Source organism: Protopterus annectens, chromosome 6.part1 (assembly GCF_019279795.1).
Source record: "Protopterus annectens isolate FY-2018-M chromosome 6.part1, PAN1.0, whole genome shotgun sequence".
Classification (NCBI taxonomy): Eukaryota; Metazoa; Chordata; order Ceratodontiformes; family Protopteridae; genus Protopterus; species Protopterus annectens.
Window position 1 is genome coordinate 380,839,236 of NC_056738.1, and position 10,985 is coordinate 380,850,220.

The following is a 10,985-nucleotide window of genomic DNA, read 5'->3' on the forward strand; positions in this document are numbered from 1 at the left end:
CTGTACACAACTAATCTTTTACTGGGAACCTCTGTGGTCTTTCTAGCCAAGTGATGTGCCTGGATAGGTACATTATAAATGGTGCACCGCACTTTATAATTGGGCTAATAAGAGCAAAGTACAGAGGAATAGTATCTGTAGGCATCTCATCCAGGCCAAATAAAAGTTCAGCTATGCTAGATAAAAGGATTTCTTGACTACTGATGCTACACTACAGTCAAAGGAGAGGAAGCTGTCGACCAAGGTGCCAAGATCCCTTACAATCGTGTCAGTCTTGAGTGGGGTGCTGGATAAGTAGCAAATGCTAGAGGACAGTTTACCAAATGCGACAATACTGCACTTTTTTGCTTTAGTTCTTTCAGTACACCACTAGTTTCTAAGCATAAATCCTGGTTGTAGGGGTTCCACATTCAGAAGGGATTGGACAAGGGTATTCTGTTTAGTCTTTGGTAAACTTAGCCGACCACAGGTCCTGGGCTGTGGTTTGGAAGTTGGAGAAGTACATTTTAATTGCATCTTGCCTTTACTTACTGGGAATGTTTGAGTTTGGAATGATTACCATTATGCTGAAAAGGTGGGATTCTTGGCACTACACGCCAAAGTGCACCACTAGTCACTTTCATAAATTCCTGAATGGCATCTGCCACCTTGATTATGTGGGTTCTATCGTTCAGCCAGTGTGCTCTCTACTGTACCAAATAAGAGCTACATTTAGAGATCTTAGTTTATTCACAATATCATTAAGGAGGATGGTGTCAAATGCCTTGGCCAGATACAAGTAGGCTATGTGGACCAAGTGACCACAAGACACCACCTGTGTAATGTTCCTGCAAACATTAACTAAATTAAATAACCATTACTTCCCCTCAGCAAAATCAGCCTCAAGGAATTAGTTGAATGAGGTTTTGATGTCACAGTTAATGAAGCGATGTACAATACATTCCATCGATTTCCAAATTCGACACATTAGGCTCATCGATACATAGATCCCAGGGTCTGTAGTACTTGGAAGCCCTCCTATACACACACAGACATATTTTGTTATAGGGCTTATTTATACGGTTAGGCCCCCAAGGTGGTTAGTTTTTAAATTCCTGTTATTTTAGGTTCTACAGGGGAATACCACATTGATACACTTTTTGTACTACTGCGTAGAACTCCAATGTATAAGCGGTTGAAATTACATAGGGACTAGTGTTGTAAGTAACTTGAGAGCTCTTCAAGTGGTCAAACCTCCTTAAGCTTTGTGAAGTCCTTAAATTCAGAACTGTTTACTGCAGGGATATTTCAGACGTTAAATGAGAAGGTCACTGATTTGTGGTCAGATTTAACCAGGGATGGCAATACTACAAGATGGCATCTACAATGTTCTGCCCTCCATGTGGGCTGGATTACTATTCATTCGAGGAAATAATACTTCATCAATTCCAAGAATCTTTGGCCGTGACCAACTTTTAAGGACTAGGTGCACCAGTCTATCGATGGATAGTTACAAAACACCTATTCAGAAAAGTAATTTTTGTTACGGGTGGTTTAACAAGTACATTTAGGACTCTCATGGTCAACTGTGGACGACATGGAAGGTGCTCTATAGCAGGCTTTAAAATATATCATCCCCCCCCCCCCAAAAAAAACAAAACAAAAAAAAACTCACAGGCCTAAATGCATGGTAAACATTAAACTATAGTTAACTACAGCATATTCCAGTTCTATCTGCTCTGTTAGCATGTCAAGTAGCCACTTTTTTGCCTGAGACACTATGGGGGCAACAACAGCTTTTCCAGTAATCAAAAGCCAATGAATGAGAGGTGCAGGCCATCCCTTGCAAGGCAATTTGGTCCATCTTCCCCCAGGCTGACATGCTGAACTCTACTCCACCCCCCACCCCCCGAAAGGCACCAAAATTCTTAAACTAATTGCTAAAGCCAATTATCTTTTCTTTGTACTTGGGCATTGTTCCAAGTGAAATTAGGATTTCACCATCTTTTCTACATTTGATACACACACACATACCAAGATCCAACATGTCTCTGCATGTTCTTTAGTTTCGACAGGTTCAGTGCAAACTTCACCCCCCTCCCCCCCCTAAAGGAGAGATAACTATCCCAGTCGAGTGTAGCCTCCCGGACATCTCAAATGCGCAGGTGAAAGCTGCTCTCTCTAAAGCTAAAAACACAGCATCAATGGGACCGGATGGTGTCCCCGGCTGTTATGCTACACGAGCTAAATGAGGAATTAACCCCGCACATAAGGCAGCTGTTTAATCTCAGCCTTACCACAGGATACGTGCCCAAGGAGTGGCGTACGGCAACTGTGGTCCCACTCCACAAAGGCGGCGCCTCTACGGACCCTGGTAATTACCGCCCCATAAGCTTAACAAGTCTAGTCTGCAAAGCTATGGAGAGGATCATAATGGAGCTCATAAACAAAGATATAGGGGACTTGCAGACATTGGACCCGACCCAGTTTGGCTTTGTCAAGGGAAGATCATGCCTTTTGAACTTGGTCGACTTCTTCAAACAGTCACCAAGGCCATTGATGAGGAAAGGCAGTCCATACAGCCTACCTTGACCTTGCAAGGCTTTACACAATACCCCACTGGTATTGTGGAAAAACTTACCAGCTTAAATGTAAACCCATATGTCACAAGATGGGTTGCAAACTGGCTTAAGGACAGAACCCACAGGGTTAGAGTTGCTGGCGCTGTGTCAGACTCCAAGCCGGTCACAAGTGGTGTCCCACAGGGCTCGGTCCTTGGCCCCTATTGTTTGGCATCTACTTCTCAGAAGTACAGGCCAGCATGGGAGGACTTTGGCTGACAAAGTTTGCAGACGACTGCAAACTGGGCGCCATAGTGGAAAGTGCATCGGACACGGATATCCTTCAGAAGGGACTCACGAAACAGATAGCTGGTGCCAGAGCCATGGCCTGAAGTTAAACGCCAAAAAATGTATAGTCATACCCTTCGGGAAAAACAAGGTAACCCCAAGCTACCATACAGGTGGCAATCTACTAAGCACAGAAGAGGTTATCAGGGACCCAGGTTGACAGTGGCCTTTCTTTTGACACTCACATTGCTAAAGTGGTTAGAAAGACCTTCTACATTGCCCACCTGATCATGAAGGGATTCACATCCAGATCTAGTGAGGTCATTGTTCCCCTGTACTCTTCACTTATCAGACCAATGATCGAGTACAATGCCCCATTCGGGATGCATCTCACCCGACATCTGCAGCAATTGGAGAGACCCCAAAAGTTCCTCACCAAAAGGATAAAGGGACTCCAAAATCTGTCATATGCTGCCAGATTGAAGAAACTCCAGCTCTACTCAGTCGCATACAGTCTGCTCAGAGGTGACATGTGCCTGACATACAAGGCCATGTCCAACCCGAATTAATGGACATGCTCCACCTCAAAAATCCAAATCCACCAAAACCACTAGAGCAAGCGACTTAAACCTTAGCACGGATATAAATAGGGCGTGCTGGAGGGATAGATTTATCACTCAGAGACTCCCTATGCTGTGGAATAAAATCCCGGTCCATGTGAGGCAGAGCACCTCGCTGACTCTGTTCAAGAGAAATCTAGACCTGTGGATGGGAGATCGTAGGTTTAGAATCATCTCTGTGTCACTGCTGGACAGAGGCACAACAAACTAATGGGCACAGTATTTTTTCATATAAGGGGTGGCGTAAGCCACAAAAATTTGGGCTAGGCTTATAAATGCCTTAGGGCAGATAGCCTAGTATAAACCTATGAACCTATAAGTGCTACTAGACACTGACATTTGCATGTGTTTCCAACTGCTCATATTTATATAAGCTTTGTGTAAGTTACTGATGAACCTTTGTATCATTATCAGAGACCAACTGTTACACTGTCCTTTGTCCAGCCTCATAGGTATGGTGTCAATGTGCCAAACAATTGAATCACCAATAAGAATACTTCTGCTGACACTCATTTACTTACTGGTAGTAGACAGAAATGAGTCACCAGGGTACAGGCTATAAACTATGTTTGAGGGTGGCAATGTTGTAGTAGTATATTTCTGCAGAGACTCTTCTTTCACACTTCTAGGAAGCCTGAGAAGTGAATTTAACAGCTTTAGTATATGTCGATTTGGAATGCTCCAGCAGAGATGCGGGTGTTGTGATGTACTCACAGATAATAATTTTCAATGAGACTGCTACTTCCGTGTTGTATAACCTGCCAGAGGTATATGGATTGTGTACATTAATATCTCATTGACTGAGCATTATTCAGTTCCTACAATAGCTGCAAGTACTATAAAGCTGGCAACAGCAGGTACACAAGCCAGGTGGGTTGAGGTCTTGCAAGGATAATAGTCAAATTTCATTAGAGATGAAGAAATCTTGTACCTACAGACTGTACAAGACTGCAAAGTAACAGCAATGGCAGTACTGAAAAATAAAGCCACAAGAATAAACTTAAGAGATCAACCTTAAAACTGCACAGTAGCAGTAAACACTGTGGCAGCTTCAACAGCTAATAATGCACGACTTAACAGGACGCTGCTGCAGTTGCATTTTGCTAGGCTGTGAACTAGCATTAAGATCAGCTGCCAGCACCTTGCAGCTCAATGAGCAGCAACTAAGACAGGCTTGTACTTAACGAGAGAAGAGACTACCAATTAAATTTAGTGAAGGCAAGTAGTGTACAGCTACAAAAAAAAAAAAAAAAAAAAAATTCACCTACATATTATAGATATATATATATATATATATATATAGTGCTCAGTGCTGCACTGCAGTGCAAAGCACAGCACCACACAATCACAACTTAAAGCAAACTACAACAATCCTGAAAAGCTCAAGAGCGCAACACTGGCCTATAAAATCAAGACTTGTTTAATGGTCTAAAGTAATCAGATGCCTAGAAACAGCACAGTCCCCACAACTCTCAAGGGAGGGGATGAGCAAAACAATTTCCATGCAAGATTATTTAAAAACAAAATGTAAGTGCACAGCTAGCACTAACAAAATTAAGAAAAATACACATTTCACAAATTGCGGGGCTGGTAGTGTAGTCAAATTCCAAAAATCAGATAATCTAAAAGAGGAGCATTCTGATCAGCATGCACCAGCTCATAGCAAATGAGATACACGGACAATGTGGCACTTCAGTTTTGTCTTTTGAGCTACGAGAGCTTGGCAGTAACTGTTTTACTACATTGCATTAAAAAAAATCAGGTTAAGGTGACCAGATATCTACAGACATTTTGTCTAGAACAAAGTAACCCTTTTCCTTCTCTCATCTTATAACTATGGTCAATGCCACCAGTGTTGTGCGTGCGCGCGTGCTATCATAAAAGTTATTCACAGCTGTTGGAGTAAAGTTTTGATGAAAAGGGAACCTTTGGTATCTTCATATTCCCATTATGTTGGAAATCTTTTTATTTCTTAACAGCAAGTTCATAGGAAAGTGAAGTTAAGTTTCTCTTTAATCCCACCGTTGTGTAATTTCAGTTAATACATTTAGAGATATACAGGGTCTGGAAATATGGCAGAGGTCTTCATCCTGCTAAAATGCAGTTTTGTTTTCTAGTTATCCAATTTTGAAAGTTTGGCCTTTGGGCAGGTCACTGTGTATTCCAGAAGTAAAGTGTGTACGCACATGCACACATTACATATTATATATATACATATATATATATATATATATATATATATATATATATATATACACACACACACACACATATACTCATACACATATGCAGATTAATATTTCATTAGTTTCTTACAATGGAACACAGCAAGTGAAAAAAGTTCTCTAAGCCACTTAGCCTAAACTCCGCTCCAAGCTGAATGCCCTCTTAATCAGTAAACAGCATATGCAGCTGTACTTTCTCGATCCCCTCCTCAGTCAAGCTACTGTATACTTCAGTCTCAAAAAGATAAATTTCAAACCTAGACTGAAGTTAGTATTTTTTTCTACAGAGGATGAAAATTCTCACTGACAGTGCATCCCAATTCTACAGCTTCAGCATAAAGTAGGTTATTAAGTGAGGTTGCTTACTCCCACATACCAGATTACCATTCACTTAGGACTCGGGCTCTCCAGAAAGCCTGCTCATATGACTGTCTACATGGACACATCACTAACCCACATTAGATTTGTCTTGCTTGGTCTGGTCTATGGGATGCAAATATGCTTTAGGGTCTCTATTAATGTGCAGCCTGTTAACTGCTAATACAGCCCTCTACCCTGAGTCAGTCATGCAATGTCAGAATCTTTTTTTTTTTTTTTTGGGGGGGGGGGCAGCCTGCATTACCTCCATCTTTCACTGTTGGTTGTATTAGTTAAAGTTTTCTTGCTACTACTTTTAATGTAACCTGGGCTAAGCCTACAACTGGTCATGCTGTGATTAACTGACTAACCTGGTGACAAAAACGTAAATAAAAACCTCTGAGCTAAAGTGCCCCAAAAAGTAGCTTATTAAGACTTAATAAACTTCTGACTGGAAACATGTAGGGAAAAAGGCTCATCCCCAGTTTGTAACTGCCAAAGTCATAACAGAAACCATTCCTGACCACTCAACATTTAAAACAAGAGGCATCTGTAGGAATATGGAGAATGTGATGAGGCACCAACCGTGATCCAGTGAAGTACTGGACTGGCTACAGAAAACAGGGACTTATTTACACAGTCAGAGGCAATCTCTAATGCCAAAAAAATAAATAGGTACGGCCTTTAGATTGAAAAAAGGCCATATCTGAACTGCGAACACAAGTTACAGCTCACAAAGGCAGTTGGAGAAACTGCATCTGTTTAAGTAGAGGACGGACATAATAATCTCTCAGTAGAACATTTAGTTGGGAGGGTGCAATCTCAGAAGGAACAGTAACTTCAGACTGCAGAAGTTCACTGGAAAGACTGCTAATCATTAGAATTCACTAACTCACTAAAAATTTGAACCAAAGTGGAGCTTGTAAAGGGGAGGAGCAGACAGAAGAAAGGTGTGATATCAGTTGAATAGGGAATAGCAACAAATACTGCACAACTACAGACAGAAGAAAGGTGTGATATCAGTTGAATAGGGAATAGCAACAAATACTGCACAACTACAGATATCCACTAACTTACACATTCATGGCGTTATTATTTCCACAGGTAGAAAAACAACTAACACTTCTCACCATATGGGAGCAATTATAGAAAACTTAGCATGCAGGCAAAAGAGGGAGGGGCTGAAAGTACTGAAGATGCCAAATAAGGGAGGGAGGGTAGCCTAATGGTTAAGGTGTTTGCCTTACAAACACAAGGTGCAGGGTTCGAGTCTCACAAGGGATAACTGGCTAGGCTTAAAATGGCTCACAAGAGCAGTTAGCTTAGTACTAACCTATGAACCTATAACACAAAAAGAATGAACCCATCACAAAATGTGATTATGGAGTAAAGTGTACAAGCTTGCAATGATTCCAAGAAGCATATATGCAGCATGCAGGCAAAAGAGGGAGGGCCTGAAAGTACTGAAGATGCCAAATAACAAAAAAGAATTAACCCATCACAAAATGTGATTAAGGAGTAAAGTGCACAAGCTTGCAATGATTCCAAGAAGCATATATGCAACATGCAAAGTAGTTAAAAAGCAGACAACTAGCTCTGGAGTCTTAATACCATATCAAGGTCACATCTTGCACAGAAGGTGTAGGAAAGTAGTCACAAACATATTTCAAAAGAAGAAACGTAGCTTCCAAAGTATTCATACAAGCTCTTTTCTACAAAGCAATGCACTAGCTCCTAAATGTCTTTCGCCAAAATGTAAGTAGACTGCAGAAAGTATAATGTAATGTTTCATTAAAAACGTGGCTACTAGCATTAAGAGAAATTGCACGTTCATAGTGTGGGATCTAGCCTAGATATACACATTTCATATAACTTTCTGGTATATTCAGTATTTTCAGTGAATACGGTACTTCTAATACAAAACTCTGCTATATACCCACATATTAATGCTTGCACACATTCTGAAGACTTACAGTCTACTTGCCAGGATAGCAGAGAGGCCCAAGACAGAACTGCACATTTGCTTTCAGTTTATTGTTTTGACAGCACCAGCCATTATTATTTACTGCAGATTAAGTGAGCTGGATTCAGTCAAACCAAGTTACATGAGAGCATAAAATGAAAATGAATAAAAGAATGCATTTTAGCACAGTTGATACTTTTACTGCAAACTGCAAAGTAAACTATATAAACAAATAATCCATACTAACAAAAGAATAACTGGATACAGTTTAATAATTTAAGCCAAACATTTTAAAATAGAAGGGAAAATTTTACTTTCATACAAACAGAGATTAAACCTACAAGACAGTATACACATGCTGCAAAATAAGTGCATCCAGAAACTGGCAACAAAATAGGATTGTACAGCTGCAGAGGAATTTCATTGAGCTGGAATAAACAAACAAAAATCACACATTTTGGGTAAACACTTCAGTGAAAACAGTGCTCCCCTTTCAAAGAAGCATATAGACAGCAGCCATATTACTTTAGGGGAATCTATGGTCACTGAACCAAGCAAAGACCGTGCCAGGTATGCATCACATATGCTCGTCACACCACTGCACAGTTTACCCTGCACAAGGCAGCTTACCTGAGGCCAACATTAACTTACAGAACTTAACAGAGGATGGTCATATGATGTACTGGAGATGCATTTCCTCCAGAGCAAGCCCTAAATGGCACCTGGAAGCTAGAAAACCAACACAAACTGGAGGAGACCAAGGCTAATAACTACTACTTCTAAACAAAATGCAAAAGCAAACACAAGACGGGGAAACAAAAAGTCATATAAAATGTCATAATTACACACAAGGAAAATGCTTTTCTTTGAAAAAAGTCAGAGAAAACCAGCTTATAAAGATTCAGGAATGAGTTTAGAAAGGATGAAAAGAAAGCAGAGTATAAAGACATCACTGGCATTGTTATGCGGTCATTACAAACTAGTTCTTCTTGCAAAGCAAAGCAGCAACTTAAATATTCAGAAACATAAAATGGTGCAATAGCATACTAGTCTGTGTTACAAAACTAGTTCTGTCACAATCTGACTGCAATGGAATGTCAAAACACTGAAGTGCAACAAGGGACATGCTTCCTACATGCTCGGAAACCACACCCCTACACCAATGTTCAGTTACTCCTAGATCACTTAACTGTGAGATGACACTCCATGTACTCGTTTACAAAACAAGGCACCGGCACTAAATCAGAACACACCTAAAGCGTAACTTATTTCTATTTCACACTCAACACACTTTTGACGGTCTATACTTTGATCATTTGTTACTGCAGAAATTTGCAAACACTGTGCAAGAACAAATACACTATCCCTTCCAATTCTTGAACAGGAAAAACAGCACCATCATTTCTTAAAGAATGAGAACTACCGACTTTGGACAACAAAATGTTTCTGCAAACTTTGTGCATGATCACTGGACTAGGTTTGCACACAAAATGTCTCCCTCAAAGCTTACAGATGTTTAAGCACTGACATGTAACCGTGTAAATGGAACCTGCTGGATGTGACAGGACTGTCAGTTACTATTTATGTCTTAAAAACCTCCGTTTTATCTACAAGAGCATTCTGTTCTGCAGTCTTGGTTATTACTACCCTACCAGCAAGCTTTGCATTCCCTTAACCTCTACGTGATCTTACGGTGTTTTGGAACACAGGCCCTTTCGTGACATATGCATAATGCACAATATTAACTTATGATGGCTACACACACACACACACGAAGAGGGGGAAAAAAACTTCCTTCCCCTTCTAAAAGAAAAAAAAAACATGGAGCTGGTGTTTGCCTGAGAGGTGAGTTTCCTAGGGCTGCCTCTCCTTATTTCTCTGTCACACACAACCACCCACTACCTCTAGGGGCTCATACTTCCTTATTTGGTTTGTCATGACAACCCATTCTGAGCAAGTTAACATGGGGAAAGTTTGGTATTACAGCGGCAGGAACAATACAATGTGTACAGCTGAATTAATCGTAATAATCACAACATGTACACTATATTTTCTTAAACTCAACACTAACGTTAGCTAGCCACTGTTAATCTGGTCCTGGAATAAACTGCATGTAACACTTTTTGGCTCCCATGTGACATATCTCTTTCGCCGCTTCTTTCCCCTTAAAAGAAGGTTTGAAAGCCAAGTACCACTCCTTATAACACTGCCTGGTGGGAAATCAAAATCAAACTGGGTACTTCTGTTGCAAAATAGAGAGAAAGCAATGAGGTACTTAGGCGCTTACAAACTTTTCGTAAATAAAGTAACTTTCCCAACACACCCTTCCCAAGTTAGTGAACAGTACGAATTCTTACAAGAAACGACCACAAACAAAAAACACAAACTATCATACTCATTTAATAAAAGAAAGCAACCTGACCTCGTCCCATTTGATGAATTTACTGCCTTTTTTCAATGTGTCGTGAACAGTGACCGGTTTGAGTTGCAAAGCGTGGACTCCTGGACGAGCCCCGGCCATGACTATGATGACAGGGATCGGATTCACGAGCACCAAAGACTAGCAGCAGGGAAGAAAAACCCAAACAACAGCTGGCGGCGGTCCGACTCGATACTCGGAACGGATGTCGGGACCAACGGAAGGAGCAATCCACCCGAAGCAGTGTAGAACCCGGGACCAACAGGCAACGGAGTGGGCGGGGAACTTCCAAACCCGAAGCGGGTGTAAAGTCTTGGAACTTGACTATTGTAACTCTCTAGACGTTCTGAGGCTCCTTTTTAGTTTGTCCTTTGCTTAATGGAGGGGAACTTGGGGAGGTCGGTGAGGAGGGTTCTGACTTTCTCCCCCAAGTTTTTATTCCTTTTCTCGCGTTTCCATCATGTTATCCAACAAGGAAAGCATTTAAGGTTGAGATTATGTGTCAATCAGAAACATCCAAGGAGGCGGATCCTTGCCCTAAATAACAGATAATAATAGAGTATCTCAGAGAGG

The 10,985-nt window shown here is 40.9% G+C and overlaps 1 protein-coding gene across 2 annotated transcripts in view; it reads right to left on the reverse strand.

Moving 5' to 3' along the window:
- Positions 1 to 10,952, reverse strand: part of PLCB3 (phospholipase C beta 3) — a 2,354,563-nt gene extending 2,343,611 nt beyond the window's left edge. Inside the window, exon 1 of one of the 2 annotated variants that reach the window (XM_044075790.1) lies at positions 10,416 to 10,952. In XM_044075790.1, coding sequence (XP_043931725.1) covers positions 10,416 to 10,514 — 99 coding nt within the window. In that variant the 5' untranslated portion in view covers positions 10,515 to 10,952. The remainder of the gene's footprint in view (positions 1 to 10,415) is intronic. The other variant, XM_044075791.1, reaches the window with a different exon arrangement.
- Positions 10,953 to 10,985: the final 33 nt, after the last annotated feature.